General features: G+C 40.1%; 1 protein-coding gene across 2 annotated transcripts in view; it reads left to right on the forward strand.

The window, feature by feature from the left end:
- ELMOD1 (ELMO domain containing 1) overlaps positions 1-14,634 on the forward strand; it is a 76,369-nt gene extending 61,735 nt beyond the window's left edge. For both annotated transcript variants that reach the window (XM_054592543.1, XM_054592544.1), the window contains one exon: positions 13,146-14,634. In XM_054592543.1, coding sequence (XP_054448518.1) covers positions 13,146-13,318 — 173 coding nt within the window. In that variant the 3' untranslated portion in view covers positions 13,319-14,634. The remainder of the gene's footprint in view (positions 1-13,145) is intronic.
- The last annotated feature ends 10,445 nt before the right edge of the window (positions 14,635-25,079 follow it).

Below are 25,079 nucleotides of genomic sequence, written 5' to 3' on the forward strand. Positions count from 1 at the left end.
GGAGTATAATGAAGACATATTTTTAATGCAAGGTCTTAAAACATTTTACCTCCTTGTAACTTGTAACTAAAATGTTTCCACAAAGTAGAAGTATAATCCTAAAAGAAATTAAATAGATCCAGGCAGCATAAAATGTCATAGAAAAGAAGTGAAGAGAATCTTCAGGATGAAGGTGAAGGAAAAGCCCAAGATGATAGCTATGCAATAGTCTGAGAATAATAAATCCAGATCTTAGCAGGTCAGCAGTCTCTGGGAGAGTCTCTTTGAAGAATATGACATTGATAGAATATCTACCAAGTTTGAACACGTTGAGAGGGCACTGACATACTTAAGGGATAGCTTAGGGTTAAATTAAGTAAACGGAAACTAAGCAAATAAACAAAGAGGGCAGTTATTAATACTAGGTAAGAAAGTTGTTAGAAAATATGTGGTAATGTGGTTGGAATGGGTAAAAAGGAGCTAAATCTTCATCTTTTAAATGGAAGTAACAAATGCCAAACAACAGAAAGTATGTTACTTAGAGCTATGGAGATGAAAAATCAAAACAGTCACCTGAGAGGTGAGACATTGCTTTAGGGAAGAAGGAATTAGAGCATGACGTACAGCAGGTATTCTATTTTTTTGTAACAGGACTTATTAAACCATGTGCATGAGTATCTTAAATAAAAATACAAAACAAATTTTAATATATATACACTTTATGACATTTTAACAGAAAACAAAAGTCCCCTACATATGTGATTACAGTTCCTACTCTGACAACTAGATGGTTATACTTACTCCTGTAACAACTCTGACTGTTTTCAGCAAATATTGAATTTTCACTACAGATCAGGTTCTGACTGAGGAAGACAGGCATGTAAACATATAATGAAAACATACTACAAAGAGTTTTGTGGTTGGAGAAGTAAAGATAATGTTTTTAAAATTTTTTTCCATTTTAAAAATTTTTTTTAAATACATTTGTCTCTGCCTTCCCTCCACCACTTTCCCCTGCCCCATCCCCCCTCCCTCCATCAATCCTTCCCCTTTGGTTTTGTCCCTGAGTCCTTGCTACACATTCCGTGACCCTCCCCTTCCCTTCCTTTTCCCCCGGCCCCGCCTACATCCATCCCTCTTGTCTCTGTTCGTTTCTTTTCCTTCCAGTGTTGCTGGCCTTATTTTCCTTGCATCTTTGTTTTGTTGGTTAGGTTCCACTTACAGGTGAGATAATATGGTATTTGTCTTTCGCCCCCTGGCTTATTTCACTTAGTATAATGCTCTCCAGTTCCATCCATGCTGTCACGAAGTTTAGTAGTTCTTTTATTCTTTCTACTGCGTAGTATTCCATTGTGTAAATGTCCCATAGTTTTTTGATCCAATCATCTACTGATGGGCATTTAGGTTGCTTCCAACACTTGGCTATTGTAAATTGTGCTGCTATGAACATTGGGGTGCATAGGTTCTTTTGAATTGGCGTTTTGGAATTCTTAGGGCATAGTCCCAGCAGGGGAATCGCTGGATCAAAAGGCAGTTCCGTTTTCAGCTTTTTGAGGAAATTCCACACTGCTTTCCACAGTGTTTGCCCCAGTCTGCATTCCCACCAACAGTGTACTAGTGTTCCCTTTTCTCCACAGCCTCGCGAGCACCTGTTGTTTGTTGATCTGTTTCTGATGGCCATTCTGACCTGTGTGAGGTGGTATCTCATGGTGATTTTGATCTGCATTTCTCTGATGGCTAGTGATGCCGAGCATCCTTTCAAATGTGTCTGGGCCCTCTGTATCTCTTCCTTGGAAAAGCATCTGCCCAGGTCCTTTGCCCATTTTTTGGTTGGATCATTTGTCTTCTTGGAGTAGAGTCGAGTGAGTTCTTTATATATCTTGGAGATCAATCCTCTATCTGATGTATCATCAGCAAATATATTTTCCCATACGGTTGGCTCCCTTTTCATTTTGCTGCTGTTTTCTTTAGCCATGCAGAAGCTTCTTATTTTGATGAGGTCCCACTTGTTTATTCTTTCCTTTATGTCCCTTGCTTTAGGAGACATATTGGTGAAAAAATTGCTGTGTGGGGTATCTGAGAGTTTCCTGCCAATGTTCTCCTCTAGGGCTTTTATGGTGTTGTGACATATATTTAAGACTTTGATCCATCTTGAGTTTATTGTTGTGTATGGTGTGAGCTGATAATAACATTTCAGTTTTTTGCATGTAGCCATCCAGCTCTCCCAACAGCATTTGTTGAAGAGGCTATTATTGCTCCATTTTATGCTTCCACCCCTTTGTCAAATATTAGTTGCCCATATAGACCTGGGCTTATTTCTGGGCTTTCTGTTCTGTTCCACTGGTCTATGCGTCTGTTCTTGTGCCACTACCAGATTGTTTTGAGTATAGTGGCTTTGTAGTAGAGTTTGATGTCCGGTCTTGTGATCCCTCCTACTTTGTTCTTCTTTCTCAAAATTGCTGCAGGTATTCGGGGTCGTTTATGGTTCCCTATAAATTTTTGAAATGCCTGTTCTATTTCTGTGAAATATGTCCTTGGTATCTTAATAGGGATTGCATTGAATCTATAAACTGCTTTGGGTGGTATGGACATTTTGATGATATTAATTATTCCAGTCCATGAGCATGGTATATGCTTCCATTTATTTGTGTCTTCCTTAATTTCTTCAATGTTGTATAGTTTTCTGCATACAGGTCTTTTACCTCCTTGGTTAAATTTATTCCTAGGTACTTTATTTTTCTTGTTGCTATATCGAATGGTATTTTTTTTTTCTGATTTCTTCTTCTATTTCATTGCTGGTGTACGAAAATGCCTTTGATTTCTGAATATTGACTTTGTACCCCACTGTTTTGCTAAATTCACTTACTAGGTTGAGTAGTTTTTTAGTGGAGTCTACAGGGTTTCCTATGTACACTATCATGTCATCTGCAAACAATGATAGTTTTGCTTTCTCCTTTCCTATTTGGATGCCTTTTATTTCTTTTTCATGTCTGACCGCTGTGGCCAGGACTTCCAATACTATATTGAATAGAAGTGGTGAAAGTGGACGTCGTTCCCGATCTTAGTGGGAAAGCTTTTAGTTTTTGCCCGTTGAGAATGATGTTGGCTGTAGGTTTTTCATATATGGTCTTTATTACATTGAGGTATGCCCCATTTATTCCCATTTTGCTGAGTGTTTTGATCATAAATGGGTATTGTACCTTATCAAATGCTTTTTCTGCATCTATCGAGATGATCATGTGGTTTTTGTCTTTTCTTTTATTTATGTGATGTATTATGTTTATTGACTTGCGTATATTGAACCATCCCTGCATGCCTGGGATGAATCCCACTTGATCGTGGTGGGATAACCTTTTGAAGGTATTGCTGGCTGCGGTTTGCCAATATTTTGTTGAGGATTTTAGCATCTATGTTCATCAGCGACATTGGCCTGTAGTTTTCTTTCTTTGTAGGGTCTTTATCTGGTTTTGGGATTAGGGTGATGCTGGCTTCATAAAAAGAGTCTGGGAGTCTTCCCTCCTCTTGGATTTTTTGGAATAGCCTGAGAAGGACAGGGGTTAGATCTTCCTTAAATGTTTTGTAAAATTCTCCTGTGAAACCGTCTGACCCAGGGCTTCTGTGTGTCGGGAGTTTCTTGATTCAATTTCCCCAGCTGTTATCGGTCTGTCCAAGCTTTCTGTTTCTTCCTCCTTCAGCGTTGGAAGATTATACTTTTCTAGAAATCTGTCCATTTCATCGAGGTTTTCAAACTTCTTGGCATATAATTGTTCATAGTAGTTTCTAACAATCCTTTGTACTTCTGTGGTATCAGTTGTTATTTCTCCTCTTTCATTTCTGATATTATTAATTTGGGTCCTCTCCCTTTTTTTGTTGATGAGTCTGCTTAAAGCCTTGTCGATTTTATTTATCTTTTCAAAGAACCAGCTCCTGGACTGGTTGATCCTTTGAATTGTTCTTTTTGTCTCTATGTCATTCAGTTCTGCTCTAATCTTGACTATTTCCTTCCTTCTACTTGCTCTGGGATTTTTGTTGTTGTTTCTCCAGTTCTTGAAGTTGTAGTGTTAGGTCTTTTATTTGAAATGTTTCTATCTTTTTTGGGTAAGCCTGTATTGCTATGAACTTCCCTCTCAGGACCGCCTTTGCTGTGTCCCATAGGTTTTGGACTGTTGTCTGTTCATTTTCGTCTGTTTCCAGAAACTTTTTGGTTTCTTCTCTTATCTCATTATTGACCCATTCATTGTTTCATAGTGTACTGTTCGGTCTCCATGAGTTTGCAAGTTTTTGAGGTTTCTCTTTGAGGTTGATTTCCAGTTTCAAGCCCTTGTGGTCCGAGAAAAAGCTTGGTATTATTTCAATTTTCCTGAATTTGCTGAGGCTTGCTTTGTGTCCTATCATGTAGTCTATCTTTGAAAAAGTTCCATGCACGTTTGAAAAGAATATGTATTTTTCTTCTTTGGGATGTAAGGTTCTATATGTGTCAGTTAAGTCCATCTGATTTAATGCCTCATTCACCCACAATATCCTTATTGATGTTTTGTTTGGAAAATCTGTCCATTTTTGACAGTGGGATGTTGAAATCCCCTACTGTGTGTTGCTGTCTATATCTTTTTTGAAATCGCCCAAGATTTTCCTTATATATTTGGGTGCTCCTATGTTGGGTGCATATAAGCTTACAATGTTTATGTCTTCTTGATAGATTCTTCCTTTAAGTATTATAAAGTGTCCTTCCGGGTCTCATTTTATGGCCTTTGTTTTGAAATCTATTTGGTCTGATATAAGTATTGCAACTCCTGCCTTCTTCTCTTGCCCGTTTGCTTGGCACATTTTTCCATCCCTTTACTTTCAATTTGTGGAGGTCTTTTGCTCTGAGGTGTGTCTCCTGTAGGCAGCATATTTGTGGGTCATGTATTCTGAGCCATTCAGCTACCCTGTGTCTTTTTATTGGGGCATTTAGTCCATTTACATTGAGAGTTATTACTGATAGAAACCTATTCATTTTTTCTTTTTGTACCTATGTTTTTCTCTTTCTCACTATTTTCCTTCATCTTATTAAACCAGTCCCTTTAGCATATCTTGTAGTGCTCATTTGGTAGAGATGTATTCTTTTAGCCTCTTTGTCTGGGAAACTTCTTATTTCCCCTTCTATTTTAATTGAGAGCCTTGCTGGGAAGAGCAGTCTTGGTTGTAGGCCCTTGCTTTTCATGACTTGGAATATTTGTTGCCATTCCCTTCTGGCTTGCAGTGTTTTGTTGAGAAGTCAGCTCCTAGCCATATCGGGGCCCCCTTGTATGTTACTTTCTCCTTCTCCCTTGCTGCCTTGAGGATTCTCTCTTTGTCTTTGATAGTTGCCATTTTAATGATGATATGTCTTGGAGTGGACCTTCTTGGGTCCCTCTTGAGTGGGGCCCTCTGTGCCTCCTGTATCCACGAGACCTTTTCTCTCCTCAAATTGGGGAAATTTCCCATCATTACATTTTCAAACAGGTTCTCTATCCCTTCCTCTTCTTCTCCTTCTAGTATCCCTATTATGCAGATATTATTGTGTTTCAGGTTGCCCTACATTTCCCTAAATGCCTCTTCATTCTTTTTGAGTCTTTTTTCCATTTCTCGTACTTTCTGGGAGTTTTTTTCTACCTTATCCTCCGTTTCACTGATTCAATCCTCGGCTTCATCCAGCCTGCTGCTTTTGATTCCTTCTACTGTGTTCTTCAATTCAAAAATGGTATTCTTCATATCCTCTTGTGTCTTCTTGATAGTTTCTATGTAGTTTTCCAGCTTGATAGAGTTTTCTGTAAGATCCTGATAGTTTCCCTGCAGTTTCTCATAGTTCTCTTTGAGCTGGCTGAACTCATTGAGCTTCCTTAGAGCCATTGTTCTGAATTCAATAGCTCATAGTTCCTTTGCCTCTATTTCATTTAGTTCCCTCTGCGGGGAGTCCCCTTTTCCACTCATTTGGGGGAACTTCTTTTTCTTCCCATTTTTGTGAGAAGCTATTAAGTAATTTATTTATTTATTTATTTATTTTTGCTTCTGCTTCAATTGATCCATCTAGATTTCATGACTTTGTGGATTAAACTTCTATAGTAGTAGGCGGGTCTTTTTATTTATTTATTTATTTATTTTTCTTTTCTTTCTGTGCCTGCCTCTAATGATGTCAGTTGTTGACCCTATATGATCTTGGGTTGTTTGAGCCTTCCAGGAGTCTACTCTCTGTGTCTGACTCCTGCTTTGGGCAGCTCTATGACCCCTTTGGCCAGGGATCCACTATTTCTGTGGATCGCTCTGCACTCTCAAGCCGGCTCCTTGAGTGTGCTCCCCACCTGGCAGGATCCCCAGACCGCCTGGGCTCGCGCGTGCTTGCCCCAGCCCAGGGGGCTTATTCGCGACTTCGCGCCTTCGTCTGGCCCACCAGCCCGGCGGGCACCCCAGCACTGGTCAGTTTAGGGTCTTCTATTGTGTGCTTTCCCTGCTTTTGGCTGTTTGGGTGCGTCGCCTGTCTGCGTAAAATGGAGACTAGGGAAATGGGAGGAAGTCAGCTCTGGGACTCTCCGGTTAATCCTGTCTCCAGTCTCTCCTCCAGGGCCTCTGGGCAGCTCTGTGACCCCTTTGGCTCAGGATGCACTATTTCTGGGGACTGCTCTGCACTCGCGGGCCGCACGGGTTTATTTACACCTGCGCTCACCGATCTGCGGGAGCCCTCACCAGCCCACGCGGGTCCACACACACGATCACCAACCCTCGGTGGCCACTCGGCGTGTGTGTGCACGCCTGCACTGGGTGGTTTTGGGCTGTCTGTTGTGTGCTTCTCAGCTTTTGGCTCTTTGGGGGTGTGGCCTGTTCCCACACAATGGAGACCACAGAAAGGAGAAGGAGTCGGGATTCCCTGGTTCCTCCTTCCGTTCTTTCCCCAACGCCTCCATCTCCAGTCTCTCCTCAGGGGTCTCTGGGTAGTTCTGTGACCCCTTCAGCCAGGGATCCACTATGTCTTCCAGCTTGTCGGCACCTTGCCCCCCAGCTCACATGCGCACAAGCTGTGTGTGGAGCTCAAAAAAGGCAGGTTAATTGATTCCCTTATGCCTGAGCGAGATAGTAGCTGCAGAGTGGGAGGTGAGTTATCACCGGGGCTTCGCCGGCCACCATCTCAGTTCTCTTCACAATGTTTTCCTCACAAACCTTTTCCCAGGCACCAGCCCACTCTGCTGCCGCCTCTACACAGAGATCAAGGAGGGCGGCTGCCACTGCAAATTTTTGCGTTGGCCCTTTAAATGTCTCTTTGCCTCTCCAGCCACCTGTCTCTGGCAGAGAGCATCCCTAAGCTTTTCGGGGTTGCGTTTTGTCTGTGTATTTTCCTGGTTTTAGCTGCTGTAGTCTAGGGGTCCCTGTTTATGGTTCAGACCCTGTTCTTCTCGGGGGGATCCAACTGGCTGTTTCAATGTCCTTCTGGTGCTGGTGCCCGTGGGCACCCAGCCCACCCTCTCGAGCCTCCACCGCACTTCTCACCCGTTGAGATGCGTGAGAGTTGAATCCACTGTCTATCCGCAGCTCCAAGGCTCCTCTCCCTCTATCATTCCATTGTTTTCCAGGTGATTTCTCCACTATTTGGTCATAATTCCAGTTTGGTCTTGGGAGGAGGAGGTCAGCGTGACTCCCATTCACTCCTCTGCCATCTTCCTTCCTGAAATCTGTTTTTAAAATTTTAAAAGACTGACATAGCTCACTCAGTCTGGTAATCAGGGAAGGCTCCCTAAAGCAAATGCAACTTTCCATGAGACCTGAAGGATGAGTGGCAGGAAATAAAGCAACACTGGCTGAGCGGCGCGGGCAAAGGCTGCAAGGCAAGACAGTATGGTAGGTTCAAGGAAGAGAGCATTGGATTTGCAAGGGGCGACTAGAGATGACAATAGTAAGAGCAAGAATGGAGGGGCACATATCTTGAAGAACTTTTAAGCCATTTGAAAGAGCATAAACATGTACACAAGCAAGAACCCTTGCTTAGTTTCCTTACCCCTTGTACTTGCCCTGTTCTGTTTACTATGCTCTTTAGGTAAGCAGCTCTGAGAGATAATGGACTGGGTTTGGTTTTAGGCATACCAGGAGTGAGCTCTTTTTGAGAAATCCACATGTAGCTGCATAGTGGGCGTTCTAGTGTACAGCTCTGGGGCTCTGAAGAATCACAAAGGTGGGTTTGAGATTCATCACCAGAGCCACACAGTGGGGAACTCTTAAAGGAGAGAATTAAAGTTAGAATTAGAGCAATTGACATTTAAGGAAATATTTGCTTTGTTCACTGCTGTATCCTCAACCCAGGGCCTGCTATAGAGTAGGTCCTCAGTAAGATTTGTTGGATGGGTAGGTAGATGGATGGATGGATGGACTGATGGATGGGCGGCTAAAATATTGGGTGATGATGTTCTTTGTGGGAGAAAATGGGTCTAATTTCTCTGGAAAAATTCAACCTTGGCTTGAATTGATATGCTTCCAAGAGAACCCTAGCACAGATAAGTAAGTGTGCAAAAACATTACTTTTCCCAAGACCCTCATCAGGTTTTAGAAAGAAGAAATCCCCCTATAGATTAGGATGGAGGCAGAGGGACTCAGGCCTTTGCAGAAGAAGAAAGCAGTGCTCCGAATTCATTGTTTCTCCATCGGACATCATCAGTTCTACCCATTTCTTCTGTAATATTCTTGCAATTACCTGTGTCCTTGCATATGTCTCTGCTGTCTAGTAACTGAATGCAGTGAAGCAAAACCAAGACACACGCAAGCAATAATAAATATGCTGCAGGCTTGGATTGGAAAGCCAAATTAGTATTCAAAACAGGTATTTTATCGAGGTGAAAAAATGTAAGAAGATAATAGCTCTATTAGTCTGCCTTTATAGTTATTCAGTGAACACTCTATTGCCAAGGCAGTGCTCTGCAAAAATTGCATTTAATCTAAAGCTCTGCTGAACACACAGCTCCACTGAAATGAAGTAAGGCCAGTTGTAATGAGCAGAAGGAAAGTACAATGGCCAGAGAGGAAAAAGAATTATCTTTTCTCTGACCTTCAAAAGAAGTAACTATTCAGTAGGAATAAGAACCAGAGGAAGAGAATAAACTAGAAAGTCAGCTGATATCTGGTCCTGGTTCTCAGCCTCCAGATAAAACTGTGTAATTGTCCCCCATCCAAGTATTTTTTTTCCTAAGCCTTCATCTATAAAATGAAGATATACCAGCATTACCTACTCCATAAAACTGTTAAGAGAAATAAATAAGAGACTATAAACAATAGCCTTGCTTGTTTCCTCTTTCTACTTTCCACACTGTTTTGTTAGCTTCCTTAGCTAATCAATAATGATCTGAAATTGTCTACCTGGCTCCCTCTCTCCAAAAGAATTAGGATGCATAAGAATTGTACCTTGTTCTTATTCCTTTACATATTCATTGAAAGATGGGCCAATATGCAAATGACCAAACAGATTAATGAACACTCTGTAATGTTATATAAATGAGCGGAGGTTTATGATTATAGTATGTACCTTGGAAGCCATGCCACCATTTCTGCATTTAATTAAAATCATGTTATGCAGACTCTAATTATTTTCCTGACGGGGTAGAGAGAGTGCCAGGAAATCAATCTATAAGCTTTACAGCTTGACTTCTGTAGCCTGAAGAGGAAGGATCCTGAGAATGGCGTCAGATCATTAACTACCCTCACCGCTACTCTTATCTTCGTCTGTCTTTTAGACTTTTCAAGATGTTTTCCTGTATGTGTATTTTTGCATGTAAAGTAGGAAAACAGGCAAACCAAGTGGATCTGCATTTTTCTAAAACTCTGTGCTACACTAAATCACTTTTAGAGTGAGTTGCCAGTTTACCTGCACATTGTGGAAGAGTGGACATTTTTATGCACATTGTGAAAAAGTGAATTCTTCATTAAAAGATAACTTCGCACAGTGCTTGTTTATTATTGTCAATAGGAGTAGAACTCATGAGATACTGAGGAAATGCCTTTAATCCATCATGGATAACTTTAATTCGTAATGTTGGAAACCTGACTATACACAGAACAGCTCAGGTGTCTTTATCTGCTCAGGGGCCAGATCAGGAACATTATGTGTGTATTTTGTATAGCAAGGAAAGAAGAAATTACAAATGAGTATAGATTTCATTTAGAACCATAAAAATTATATTTATTTAAAAAGCCAAGGGAACTTTAAAAAAGAGTGTTTTTTAGACCAATGGTTCTCAAGACTTGAGTGACATGAATGATACTCATCTTACTGAACTGTGATGTCTGGTCGAATCTGGGAGGGCTTATATTTTTAAAAGGGACCCCCCACACTATTCTTGGGATACCTTTACAAGTTTGCCCAGTCTCTGAGATGGATGGATGATTGCATTGTTTGGGATAAATAAGATACTGAGATTAGAGGAAACGAGTTTCTTCTGCAGTGCACTGAAATACGCAGCATGGTAAACAGACACCAAGTTATGGCATGTGAGAAATGGTGAGGAGAAACAGAGGTGCTTAACCTGGAAAAGACGTAAGCTCAGGGCATAAAGGGCACTTCAACTACTTGAATTGGAGAAGCGTTGAATTTGTTCCAAGAAATACAAGGCAACATAGTTTGGCTTGGTGAAAAGAGCCTTTTAATAATCAGGTTCTTGGAATACTATTCAGCTGTAAAAAAAGAAGGAAATCTTACCTTTTATGACAGCGTGGATGGACCTGGAGAACATTATGCGAAGTGAAATAAGCCAGTCAGAGAAAGACAAGTACTATATGATTTCACTCATATGTGGAATCTAATGAACCAAATAAACTAACAAACAAAATAAAGACATACTCATAGAGAACAGACTGACAGCTATCAGAGGGGAGGGGTGTTGGGAGGCTGGGTGAATAAGTGAAGGGATTAAGAAAAAATTGAGACAATGCTATGGTGATTACCAGAGGAGAAAAAGGGACAGAAGAGGCAGAAGAGGGTATAGAGGAGGAAATGGTAATGGAAGGAGACCTGACTTGGGGTGATGAACACACAATACTATATACAGATGGTGTGTTATAGAATCGTCTACCTGAAACCTATGTAATTGTATTAACCAATGTCATCCTGATAAATTCAATAGGAAAAAAAGTGCCATCCTAGAGATCTCTGTGTAGGACACCTAGATGGAACTGGTAGGTTTCGAACAACTCCACTCCCATCTGAACTTTTTTTTCTGAAAATAAACTCATATCCATTGGGAAAAGAAAAAAGAATCAGGTTCTTCATCCATGAACAGACTACTGTCAGTGTTGCCACCAGAAGAGTTCAAAGCTGGATGGTGCCTCAGTGAATCCAAGCATCAGGTGGAGCAGAGGTGGATGGGGTGGGTCCTGGGGTCACCTCAGGACACCTCTGATTGGGGTCTTCTCAGGTGGCATCAGGTTCTCATGATGATGTTTTGTGCAGCCCAGAGGCATTTGGATGAGTGTGCAGAGGAGCCAAAGACAGTCTAATCCTAAAAGAAAAAGAGCAATCAACCCTCCCTGCAAAAAAGCAATATAAATTCACTTTCTCCTTAGTACCCTTCCTCCTATAGTTGTAGAGAGGCGATATACTTAAATACCATATGATCTCACCTATAAGCGGAACCTAACCAACAATACAAAGATGCAAGGAAAATAAGACCAGCAACACTGAAAGGAAAAGAAATCAACAGAGACAAGAGGGAAGGAGGGAGGGGTGGGCAGGGGAAAAGGAAGGGAAAGGGCAAGTCAAGGAACATATAGCAAGGACTCATGGACAAAACCGAAGGGGAAGAGCTGAGGGAGGGACTGAGGGAGGGGGCAAGGGAAAGTGGTGGGGGGGAGGCAGAGACAAATGTATTTGAAAAAATAAATTAAAATAAAGTTAAAAAAAAAAAGACATACAAAAACACCCAGCAATGTAATGAATGAATAATCAGGTGAGTTTGCGGATGTGGGCCAACATCTGGCAGTGAATGTTGGCATAAATGGGAGCAAAGGTCAATTCTAATTTTGTATTACAGTAAGACATAAATAAATATTTTTAAAATTCTACTTATGAAACTATGTTAAAGGTTTTCTTACAAGTAGATAGTTACCAGAAAAACAAAAGGTATTTATTTTTTTACAAATAAAATTGAATATGTGTGTTCCCAAATCCTCTTCACATGCCCCCTATCATCTCTGCCGATATGATATCTCCTTTCCCATGGAGGTGAAGAAGCTAGGATTCAAACCAGGTTTCTGGCTCCAGAGTCCTTGCTCTTACTTTCTTCTGCCTTCTAATGTTAACACAAGGAAAAGCTTGTGTAATGTTGCATTTTCTTGTTTTAACTAGGATTATTTCCCCAAATATTTTTTGTAATATATAGAGACACTTGAGCTTGCAATAGGTTTATTACATACAGATATTTATTATTATCTTTTTAAAGAGCTATTCACATATCCATTCTGAATGTGGTGGAGGGAGGGAACACAGTGGCGAAACACAACACAATGAACAGATTCTCATATCAAGCACTTAACATTTATTCCAAAAATTTCCCGATCCAGGTCATTCATAGATAACATTTATGAGACATAAAAGTATTTTGATTTGAAATTAGGCTTCAGAGCAAGGAAGTCTTATTAACAATTTCATGTAGGTTAATGACCAGTCTGTGTTCTTTAGAGTAGATTTACAATTTTTATTTTCTCATAATAGATTGTCAGAATGTATTTGTTTAATTTGTCAGGGTAATTTAAAACTTTACTCAAATCAAATATCAAGAGCAAAAAAAGGCTGAGTGGAGTAATTTTGAAAAATTAGACTATTATGTTAATGTAATCAGGAGGGGAAGGATGAAGTAGTCGCTGTCAGCCTTTCAGAATATGTTCCAGATGTGATTCATATTCAAGACATGCAGAATAGATTTGTATTTCTGCTTGAAAGGAATGAGAATAGTTCCAGGACTAATTGCAAAAATCTTGCAGATTAGTAGCTCCCATTGCCCTGGTTTTAAAGAATAATTTTTGAAGTAGTATTTGCAGTGAAATACTTTTATTTAAATGCTCTGATCTCCATGTTGCTGTTATTTGGTCTCACGTCTCCGAGCCATTCAGGGTAACTTTGAATGTGATTAAGAATTTTTTTTCCTTCTGCATTCTTATCACTGTTTTATCTCTAACAGGCTACTTGATGCACGAGTTTCATAAGTTCTGGATTGAAGAGGACCCCATAGACATAATGGAATTTAATCGCGTGCGGGAGAAATTCCGCAAGAGGATCGTAAAACAGCTGCAGAACCCAGACATGGCGTTATGCCCACACTTCGCTGCCTCGGAAGGTTTAATCAACATGTAGTCGCCCACGCTGATTTTGATGGATACCCCAGAACACTGCCTCATTGTCGTGTTAGCTCTCTGCTTTGTCCCAGCTCACATACCGAATGCACACGGTGATTGTATGCATGCCTTTTGGTACAGTATTTTCATCTCATGGTCATACTTACCAGATCCCCAGATGCCGCTCTTTCTGGCATATCTGTCATCCAGTGACTGCTCATATTGTGGCGTTATGCAGTGTTATATCCTGCCTTGACACCAGGTATGGAGAGAGTTTTCTATTTTTTTAGATTGCTTTCATCCCTCTCATAATTCAACACTGAAGAACTGTATTTCTGTAGCTGTATTTTGTATGTAAGAGATTTAGCTGAATCTTGTTCTGTAGAAGCCTTTTAATTTATTGATATGGTTCATGACCACTGCTGCTAGCTTTTAAAGCCAGGTTCATGCTTGGGACTCATTCCAATAAAGTTTAAGACTTTAAAATAATACGGACAGACAGACACGTGATAAGCCAAACTGTTTCTGCAAAAATAGCTGCGCTTCACGAAAATGTAACGAGGCTTACAAGGAGCAAATTTAGATAGGTGTTTTGTTTGTTTGTTTGTTTGAATTATATTGTAACTTACCGTCAAGTCTGTCATAGTCATTTAGCTATCAAATTATTTTATTCCCATAATTTCACAGGCTTGAATGCCTAAATACATTTATGATGCTTAAAGCATCAGAAAAGAAGAAGTATGCACACGGACTTCAAAAGCTGCAAAAGGACTTTCACTGCCTGCCTCATGCTAACAGAGTTATACCCTGGCACTGTTCTGATCCAAGCAACTTTGCTTGGGGAACTGAGTGCTGACTGGTTTGTTTTCTCTGTCAAGAGGCAATATTAAAAAACAATTTGTAAGAGAATGTGTTGCAAGAGAGGAATCTAAGCTATGCCATTCTGCAGTATCTCTTAGAAATAATGACCTTGTCTTTTACTGATAGAAGTAAGTTGCTTGGAAGAGGGGAAAGACCAAATCATTCCAAAACTGCTAAAATCATTTAAAAACCCATGATTTGTTTGGAATTATGATTGTAGTTTGTTGAATAGTATTTACCATGGCATTTCATACCCATGGTATTTTATACCTTCTATCAATTTTAGTATTATTAGACGTTTGTGTAATCACTTGCTTATTTAAATGAATTTTGAGTACTGCCTGTCAGTTATATGAATAAATTACATGTCATTCTACTGTTAATGTATAGTGGATTCCATTTTAATATCTTTGTGCTAATACAGCTTCTGAATATGCAAATATGTGAGTGGGTAGAATATCAAAGACAGGCAACCTGGGGCTGAATATAAATCATGCCATCATTCAGAGCAACCAGGAATAAATTAAAGTGTGTCATATCTGAGAGATTTCTTTTATTTAACTGATCTTGAGGCTTGGTGCTGCTTTAACAAAAGAATAATATCCACCTTTTTCGTGGTAGCTTCCTGTAAAGATTGGTTTGTCTACTGCTAGACAACGGACAAAGGGAACATTAATCTGCCTGCTGTTTCCTTGTCCATTCTGGTTCCTCTGGGATTTTGCTCTCCTTTCCCTCTCAGCTCTGTACCAGGTGACAGCATTTTGCATCACATCCATTACAGCCCTTTGCCCTTCCTCAGAATGGGGAAGCTCAGGGGTTGGTTAATGCATGATGTGCGCCATAAGTAATGACAAGAATATCTATTCCTCTCTAGAGGAGGCGAGAACTTGTGAACCAGGTAAATGGCCCGTCTTGGGAGCCCTGAATTTCTACTGCAGCTGCAGCTGCTGTGGAAGAAAGCATTATTCCACATGCAGCCCCGCTTCTGTCAGCCATATGTGCTTGCGTTGTTGCTTTCCGTGCACTGTCGCCCTGTATCATTGACATGGCTTGACAGTATGTGATGTTTACACCAGCACACGGCTCTCCTTTTCATGTAGACAGAGTTGATGGTAACAATGCTGGGAGTTTCGCCTTCCAGGTCCTTGAATGATTTCTCTCTGTTGTATCTGATCATGGCTGCACAATTATAGGATAAAAGAAAACTCTGCCAGTTCCTTCCAGTTCAGAGTATTATTAGATTTCTTATTCACACCTCTTTGTGGAATATGCATTCTACCCAGTAACATGAAGTGAGATGAGAAAAAGAAAAGCAGAAGGTTCAAAAAGCATTAAAAATGTGTCATGTGTTCCCCTTGAGCATTCTTAGCTTGCTTTTACTTATTCCACTAAACAACAGTTGACCACTCAAAATGTAAATGATATAGCAAGCCTCTTCCAAGTTTTCCAAAACACTACTTGCTATGATAAAAACACATTGCGGTTCATACACATTCCAGTTCACACTACAGAGAATAAAAAAAAAACCTCTTTGAAGCATCATTTCTAAAAATTACAACTTCAATCTGACTTTCCTTCTTAACGTTCTTGTTATTGTATTGAAAAAATATCATTTGCCCAATAACCCATCATCTTTTTTATTTGAAAAGAAGCTTAGATACAGGGTGGGCAAAAGCAGGTTTACAGTTGTGAGCACACAAAGCACAGTTTATTCTTGTACTATTAAATACTAATTATGGTATTATTTGTATTACAACTGTAAACCTGCTTTTGCCCACGCATGTATATGCCAATTCTAAATGATAGGATGATCTTTCAGTGTATCCTCCAGACCAGAACACTTTTGAAAGAGGAAGAGGATCTTATTAATATTTCTTTAGGACAATAGGATAAACCAGGACAGTTTGAGGAAACTGGGATGTTGGGTGATTAAGGGAGACCAAGAGACATAGGAGAGATAACCTTCCCACAGCTCAATTAGGGAAACACGGCCCAATTTCTTCACTTTCTAAGCTCTGCAGGAGAAGTACATACATCACAGGGACATAGACATTGTGATAACAAGAATACTACCCAAAATCGTTTTTAAATTTTTATTGTATTTTTCCATTCCATTTAGCCCCCTTATACCTCCCTGTGTCCCTCAGTCATCACACTGTTATCCATGTCTGTGAGTCCTTTTTCCTTTTAGCTCGGTCCCTCCACACCCTACCTTCTCTGTCTCTCTCTCTCTCTCTCTCTCCCCCCCCCCCCCCTCCACACACACACACACACACACCACACACACACCTGTCAGCCAGCTCTCTATCTATGAGTCTGTCTCTATTTTGCTTGTTAGTTCACTTTCCTCATTAGATTCCACATATGAGTGAGATCTTTATCTTTCTCTGACTGGCTTATATCACTTAACATAATGTTCTCCAGGTCCTTCCATGCTGTCACAAAGGGTTTTACGGCCAAGTAGTATGCCATTGCGTAAGTCTCCCATGGTTGTTTCACCACTCATCTGCTGATTGACACTGGGACTGCTTCCGTATCTTGGTGATTACAAATAACGCTGCAATGAACATAGTTGTGCTTATGTTCTTTCAAATTCGTTTTCTGGGCTTCTTCAGATATAATCCCAGAAGTGGGATTGCTGGGTCAAAAGGCAGATCCTTTTTTAATTTTTTTTGCGGTATCTCCATACTGCTCTCTACAGTGGCTGCACGAGTCTGCATTCCCACCAGCAGTGCACTAGGGTTCCCCTTTCTCCACAGCTTCACCAGTACTTGTTGTTTGTTGATTTATTAATCATTGCCATTCTAACCTGTGTGGGATGGTATCTCATTGTGGTTTCAATTTTCAATTTGCATTTCTCTGATAATTAGTGACATTGAGCATCTTTTCATTTGTCTATTGGCCATCTATATGTCCTCTTTGGAAAAGCCTCTATTCAGGTCCTTTGTCCATTTTTTTAAATTGGATTGTTGATTTTGTTTTGTTTCGTTTTGTGTTTTTAGCTTTGTAAGTTCTTTATAAATTTTGTATATTGACTCCTTATCAGATGTATCAGCAAATGTTCTCCCATGGGTTATCTCTTTATTTTGTTGACGTTTTCCTTTGCTGTGCAAAAACTTTTTAGTCTGATACAATACCATTCGTTTATTTTTCTCTTTTGTTTCCCTTGCCTGAGGAGACATTTCTGATAAAATATTACTACAAGCAATGTCTGAGATTTTACTGCCTATGTTTTCTTGTAGGACTTTTATGGTTTCAGGTCTAACATTTAAGTCTTTATTCCATTTTGAGTTTATTCTTGGGTGTGGCGTAAGAAGGTATCTCATTTTTCGTTTTTCTGCACATATCTGTCCAATTTTCCCAACACCATTTATTGAATAAGCTATATTTTAGCCCATTGTATGTGCTTGCTTCCTCTGTCAAATAGTAATTGACTATAAAGGTGTGGGTTTATTTCTGAGTTGTCTGGTCTGTTTCTTTAATCTATGGTTCTGCTTTTATGCCAGTACCATGCTGTTTTGATGACTATGGCCTTATAGCACAGTCTGATATTAGTGTGGTTTCTCCACTTTTATTCTTCTTTCTCAGGATCACGGTTGCTACGCAGGACCTTTTGTGGTTCCATATATATTTTTGGAATATTTGTTCTAATTCTCTGAAATATGTCATTGGAATCCTGATAGGAATTACATTGAATCTATAGATTGCTTTAGGTGCTATGGACATTTTAATGATGTTAATTTCTTCCTATCCAGGAACACTGTATGTGCTTCCGTGTGTTTGTATCTTCTTCAATTTCTTTCTTCAGTGTCTTATAATTTTCTTTTACATCCTTGATAAGATTTATTCCTAGGTATTTTAGCCGTTTTGAAGCAATCGTGAATGGTATTTTTTTCTTAATTTCCCTTTCTATTAGTTCATTATTGGCATATAAAAATGCAACTGATTTCTGGATATTAATTTTGTATCCTGCTACTTTGATGAATTCATTTATCACTTCTGGTAATTTCTTGGTGGAATCTTCAGGGTTCTTTATATACAGTATCATGTCTTCTGCAAATAAAGATTGTTTTACTTCTTCCTTTCCAATTTGAATGCCTTTTATATCTTCTTTTTGTCTGATTGCTATGGCTAGGTTGTTCAGTACTGTGTTGAGTAAGAGACATGAAATCAGACATCCCTGTCTTGTTCCCGATCTTAAGGGGAATGCTTGTAGTGTTTGCCCATTGAGTATAATGCTGGCAGTGGGTTTGTCATATATGGCCTTTATTATGTTTAATTATGTTCCCTTTATTCCCACATAGCTGAGAGTTTTTATCATAAGTGAGTGCTGGATTTTATCAAATGCTTTTTCTATATCTATTGGTATGATCATATGAGATTTTTTTTTAATTTTTTTAAAAGATTTTATTTATTTTTTAGAGAGGGAACGGGAAGGAGAGAGGGACAGAAACATCAATGTGTAGTTGCCCCTCTAGCACATCCTACTGGGGACCTGGCCTGCAACCCAGGCATGTGCCCTGACTGGGAATTGAACCAGCAACCCTTTGGTTTGCAGTCTGGCGCTCAGTCCCCTGAGGCACACCAGACAGGGCTGATCATGTGGTTTTTATCCTTCATTTTGTTTATGTGGTGAATCACATTTTTTGATTTGTGAATGTTGTATCAGACTTGAATTCCCGGAATAAATACCATTTGGTCATGGTATATGATCTTTTTGATGTATTGCTGTAATCTGTTTGCAAATATTTTGAGAATTTTTGCATCCATGTTCATCAAGGATATTGGCCTATAATTTTCTTTTTTTGTATTTTCTATATCTGTTTTTGGAATTAGGATAATGCTGGCCTCATAAAATGAACTTGGTAGTCTTCCCTCCTCTTGAATATGTTGAAAACTTTGAGAAGGAGAGGTGTTAGTTCTCCTGGGATTGTTCAGTAAAATTCTCCTATGAAGCCATCCAGTCCAGAGCTTTTGTTTGTTGGGAGTGTTTTGATTACTGCTTCAATTTCACTAGGTGTAATCTGTCTGCGCAGATTCTCTGATTCTTCCAGATTTAGTTTTGGAAGATTGTAAGATTCTAGTAATTTATCCAAGTTATTGACATATAGTTGTTCATAATATTTTCTTACAATCGTTTGTATTTCTTTGGTGTCAATTGTTATTTCTCCTCTTTCATTTCTGATTTTATTTATTTGGGCACTCTCTCTTTTTCTCTTGATGAGTCTGATTAAAGGTCTGTCAGTCTTGTTTATCTTTTCAAAGAACCAGCTCTTGGATTCATTGATCTTTTCTATCATTTTTTAGATTCTATTTCGTTTATTTCTTCTCTGGTCTTTATTATTTCCTTCCTTCTTACTCACTTTGTGCTTTGTTTGTTTTTAAGTTCCTTTAAGTGCAAAGTTAGATTCCTTATTTGACCTTTAGCTTGTTTCTTGAGATACGCCTGTAATGCTATGAATTTCCCTCTCGGGATTGCTTTCCCAGTGTCCCACAGATTTTTGGATTGTTGTGTCCTCATTTTCATTTGTTTAAAGATATCTTTTGATTTCTTCCTTGATCTTGTTGTTGACTCATTCATTGTTTAATAACATGTTATTTAGCTTCCATGTTTTTGTGTATTTTTCAGTGTTTTTGTGATTGATTTCTAGTTTCATAGCATTGTGGTTGAGAAGGTGCTTGATATGATTTCAGTCTTCTTAAATTTATTAGGCTTTAAATTTATTGTTTTGTGTACTAACATGTGGTTTATCCTAGAAAATATTCCATATGCACTTGAAAAGTATGTATATTCTGCTGCTTTGGGGTGAAATGCTCTGAAGATAACAATTAAATCCATTTGATCTAGAGTGTCATTTAAGGCCACTGTTTCCTTGTTGATTTTCTGTCTGGAAGATCTATCCATTGAAGTCAATGGAGTGTTAAAATCCTCAACTATGACTGTATTTCTGGTGATCTCTCCCTTTATGTCCATCAAGATTTGCTTCACATATTTAGGTGCTCCTATGTTGGGCGCATAAATATTTACTAGAGTTATGTCCTCTTGTTGGATTATTCCCTTTATCATTATGTAATGTCCTTTTTTGTCCCTTACTATAGCCTTGGTTTTAAAGTCTGTTTTGTCAGATGTAAGTATTGCTACCCCAGCCTTTTTTCCTTTTCATTTGCATGAAGTATCTTTTTCCATCCCTTTGCTATTAGTCTGTGTGTATATTTTGATCTGAGGTAGGTCTCTTGGAGAGAACATATATATGGGTCTTGTTTTCTTATCTATTTAGCTACTCTCTGTTTTTTTGGTCGGAGCACTTCAGCTATCACATTTAAGCTCATTATTGATAGATACGTATATTGACATTTTATTTTTAAACTATTTTCCTCTTTTTTTCTGTTTTTTTCTTCTTCTTAAAGCAAGTCCTCTAACATTTGTTGCAATACCGGTTTGGTGGCAACAGACTCCTGTAGCTTTTTCTTGTCTAGGATCCCCTTATTTCTCCTTCAATTTTAAATGATAGTTTTGCTGGGTAAAGTAGCCTTGGTTATATGTCCTTGCTTTTCATCACCTTGAATATTTCATGCACTCCCTTCAGGCCTGAAATGTTTCTGTTGAGAAATCAGATGACACTCTAATTGAAGCTCACTTGTAAGTAACTACCTGCTTTTCTCATGGGACTTTCAGGAATCTCTCCTTGTCTTTAAGCTTTGCCGTTTTAATTATGATGTGCATTGGAGTAAGCCTCTTTGTGTCCATCTTGTTTGGTACTCTCTGTGCTTCCTGGATTTGTATGTCTTTTTCCTTCACCAGACTAGTGAAGTTTTTGGTCATTATTTCTTCGGTTAAGTTATAAGCCCCTTGTTCACTCTCTTCGCCTTCTGGTATTCCCATGATGCAGATGTTGTTATGCTTCATGTTGTCCCAAAGGTTTCTTAAGCTCTCCTCATTTTTTTTTTTATTCTCTTTTCTTTTTGCTGTTCTGCATGGGTGTATTTTTTCTCCCTTGTCTTCCAAATTGCTGATTCAGTCCTTTGCTGCATATAACCTACTGTTTATTCCTTCCAGTGTATTATTTGTTTCAAGTATTGCTTTCTATATTTCTGACTCATCCTTTTTTATCGTTTCTGTGTCTTTTTTCATGCTGTTGAGTATCCTTATAATCATTACTCTAAACTCTAATCAGTTGCTTGCTTCCATTTCATTTGGTTCTTCTGGAGGATTCTCTCTCTCTTTTTTTTTTTTTTTTTAATGTGGGGCCTGTTTCTCTGTCTTCCCATTTTGGCTGCCTCTTTATGTTCATTTCCATGTATTAGGTAGATCTGCAAAGACTGTGCTGCAAACCTATGGGAGACGCTGCCTGTGACTGGCCCTATGCAATCTGTTTGGAGCGATTAATGATCCACCTCTTGCGGCTGCCTCTGCTGGGCCTCAGTGTGTGCAGAAACAACCGGGTGGTGCACCAAGGCTGGCTTTTACCAGCACTGGACCTGGGACCGGGTCAGCTAAAGTCTCAGAGCTCGCAGAGATTCCACCTTTGCCTGAAAGCTTTCTGTTAGTCTTTGTCTCTGAAACAGCCTCCAGCTCTACTCTTTAAAAACCAGGCTTAAGCTCTTCAAGGTGGGGCAAGAGTGTGGACGGCGCTATCGCTTCCCCTCAGCCTGATGCCACATAGAGAGGAGTGCTCTGCCTGAGAAAGATGGCTCCTGCAGTGTGGGGAATGACTCAGCGCAGGGATTCTGGTGGCTGACCCTTCAGCTCTCTCCCCAGAGTCACCAACCCCAGACTCTCCTCACGTATCTCTAGTCCACTCTGACCTCCCTCTGCTAGAGCCCAGGGTAAGTGGCTGCAAACAAGAGTTTGTGCATTAGCCCTTTAAGAGGCTCCCTGAATCTCTAGCCTTCTGTCTGTGGTTGACAAACCCTGCTGCTTTTCACAGCCCAGGGTTATTTGGGTTCCTTTCCCAGTACTGGCGCTGTCGGCTGGGGAGCCCAGCTTGGGGTTCAGACCCCACACTTAGAGGGAGCTCCCCAGCAGTTGAAATACCCCCCCAGAATTAAGCCGCAGCCCATAGGAGCCCAACCAGCCCTCTTGTACCTCCTCTGCACTCCCTGCCAGTCTTGTAATGATGTGTTTTCTTCCATCTGTCCTTGGTTATAAGGCTTGTCTCCAGCAAGTGTTCAGTTGGTTATTCAGGATGATTTTTTCTTTAATTTAGTTGTAATTCCAGTTTGGTCCTGGGAGAAGGTCAGCATCATTTTCACTTCCTCCTCCACCATCTTAAAAAATCCCCCAAAATCTTAAAGGCCCATCAGAGAGTGAGGCTTGGTCTGAGTGGGAAGGTCAGCTGAAATGGCTGGGCTCATAGCAAGTCAGCAATGGGGAAATAAAACCTGGCAATCAAATTTCATGGCTACAAGTTATCTTGATCTGTAAACATATGGGGCCATATCCAAACAAAATGGGAATGAGGAGGGGACCAGAGTTGGTGGAGTGTGAGGCCAGGGGATGGGAGATAGAAAGAAGAAAAGAGGAACAGAAAAAAAGGATGTGTCAGCTAGGTCCGTAGCCACAGCCAGGACACTCTGAGCCATGTGCTCTATCACAGCAATGCCTGGGACTCTTATGAGCACTTAAAAGAAATAACTGTTATAATCTAGAAATAAAATGACTAAAAATCAGAAGCAAGTATAACATCAAGAGGCAAGATATTCTAATATGGATTGCATTTCAAGAGCTAACGTTTAGTGTGTTTTGACACTATTTGCCAGGGTTGTGCTAGTCCTTTATTTCATCTCCTCAACAACATACAAAGTAAGATTGTTTGCTTGCTTGTCATTCTAGACAAACAGGATTAGAGAATTTAAATACTTTACTAAAGGTGCCAAGAGAAAAAAAATCACAAACTGCAATGAGATATCACTTTATACCCATTAGAATGGCTATTTCCACAAAAGCAAGAAACAACAAGTGCTGGCAAGGCTGTGGAGAAAAGAGAACCCAGTGCACTGTTGGAGGAAAGCAGACTGGTGCAGCTGCTGTGGAAAACAGTATGGAGGCTCCCTAAAAAAAAAATTAAAAATAGATTCTGGGTATTTATTCAAAGGAAAATAAAAACACTAACTTGAAAAGATATCTACACCCTTATGTTCATTGCATTATTATTTACAATAGCCGAGTGTCCAATTTTGGATGAATTGATAAAGATAATGTGATATATGTGATGGAATATTATTCAGCCATAAAGATAAGAAAATCTTGCTATTTGCAACAGTATAAATGGAGCTTGAGGGCATTAAGCTAAGTGAAATAAATCAGAGGAAGACAAATACCCTATGGTCTTACTTATACATAGAATCTTTTTTTAAAAAAACACTAATTCATAGATACAGAGAACAGATTGGTGGTTGACAGAGATGGGGGAGCACGTGAAATGGTTTTAAATGGTCAAAACATACCCCACCAAAATTATATGGCATACCTCGACCTTGAACCCAGGTTCTTAAGCCCAGACTTTTAATCGTTATGTTACCTCATCTAATGAGAATTATTCTATCCCATACAGGAAACTGATGGATTATAAACACACATACACCTCCAACCCCCTAGGGAAAATATATATATATGTGAATAACATTTCTTGCTCAGATTACTACTGTAGGATAAATTTATGCCTGCAGATCACAAATGCTACCATATTGTCCCTCAGGACTTCCCACATATTTGGTCACGTTTTTCCCTTGATAGACAAAGAACAATTCTGACAGAACTAAGAGCTCCTTCTCCTGACCCTTGCCTTTCCCAGAAGCACTGGAAGCCTGCCTTCCCCCTTCCAGCTGGCTTACGAGAAACCTCAAGGTGGTAGGTTTAAAGCCTGCTTGGAGTTCTGTTCAGGCCAGAAGCTTTAGTGCATTTCAGTGGAAAGAGAAACATATTGACTTTGGACACATGAACTCTTCACAAATAAAACATTCCTTTCACGGTTGAGGTTCTTGAGCCCATCGGCCTGACTGAGCCTCCAGGACGCTGCCACTCACAGACACACCAACAGGCATGATGTCCCCATTAACAAGCCTCAAAGCTCCACAGAAACCCCGGATAAATGGTTAGAAGGGGGGTCAGGACCGGGTTACAGAAAATAAAATATTGACTCGGTTCCCTTCTGTTATTTTACCTCTTACGTATTTCATCTCCTACGTGGTCTGCCTTAGGAATCAGGCCACAGCAGAAAAGTTTGTGGCAACTAGGACAGGGTGGCAATAAGAAGAGAACGCTAAAGTTAAACTTGTAAAACCACAGCTAAACCCCCTCTGTCATACAAGGTGAGTCATGGCAGGTCCCTTCAGGATTGCCACCTGCCACACAAGGGCCCGGGTGAATCCCACAGCATCATAAGGTATGGGTTTGGGAATAGACTTTACTAGGGAAATTCCTAAAGCAAAGATCAGCAAGAGAAAAGAAGGTACAAATGCATGTCCTTGTCCCAAGGCACGCCAGGGCCTGTGTGTAGGTTGGCATTCAGGTGGAGAGCCCTGGCCCACTACTCTTCTCCCCTCTTCTAGGGCAAGCCTCGAAGAAAACCTAGCAGAGCAGTGACGATCTGATGGGTCCACTCTGGAGCCAGGCCATCTGGACCCGGCTGCCTGCCGCTTGGGAGCCACGTGGGAGCTCCCACTGCCCTGCCCCTGCACACCTTGGGGTCTGAGGGATGTTGCCATGGGGGTGGAAATCCCTGGTCCTAAGGGAATCTGAACTTGGATGTGACCCTTTTGCTGGGAAAGAGACGAACCTTCAGAAGCAGGTGGCTTGTCCCAGCAGCCCAGAGAAAGCTTGTGAGGTACTTTTGGCAAATTTCATATCACACCCTTACACTTACATTTTAAATGTAGTAGCTTTTCTGTGACGAGTGTGTAGCGATTACAGAGGAATA

This window comes from Pteronotus mesoamericanus, unplaced genomic scaffold (assembly GCF_021234165.1).
Source record: "Pteronotus mesoamericanus isolate MK-2021 breed Mesoamerican mustached bat unplaced genomic scaffold, CSHL_Meso_final scaffold_36, whole genome shotgun sequence".
Classification (NCBI taxonomy): Eukaryota; Metazoa; Chordata; class Mammalia; order Chiroptera; family Mormoopidae; genus Pteronotus; species Pteronotus mesoamericanus.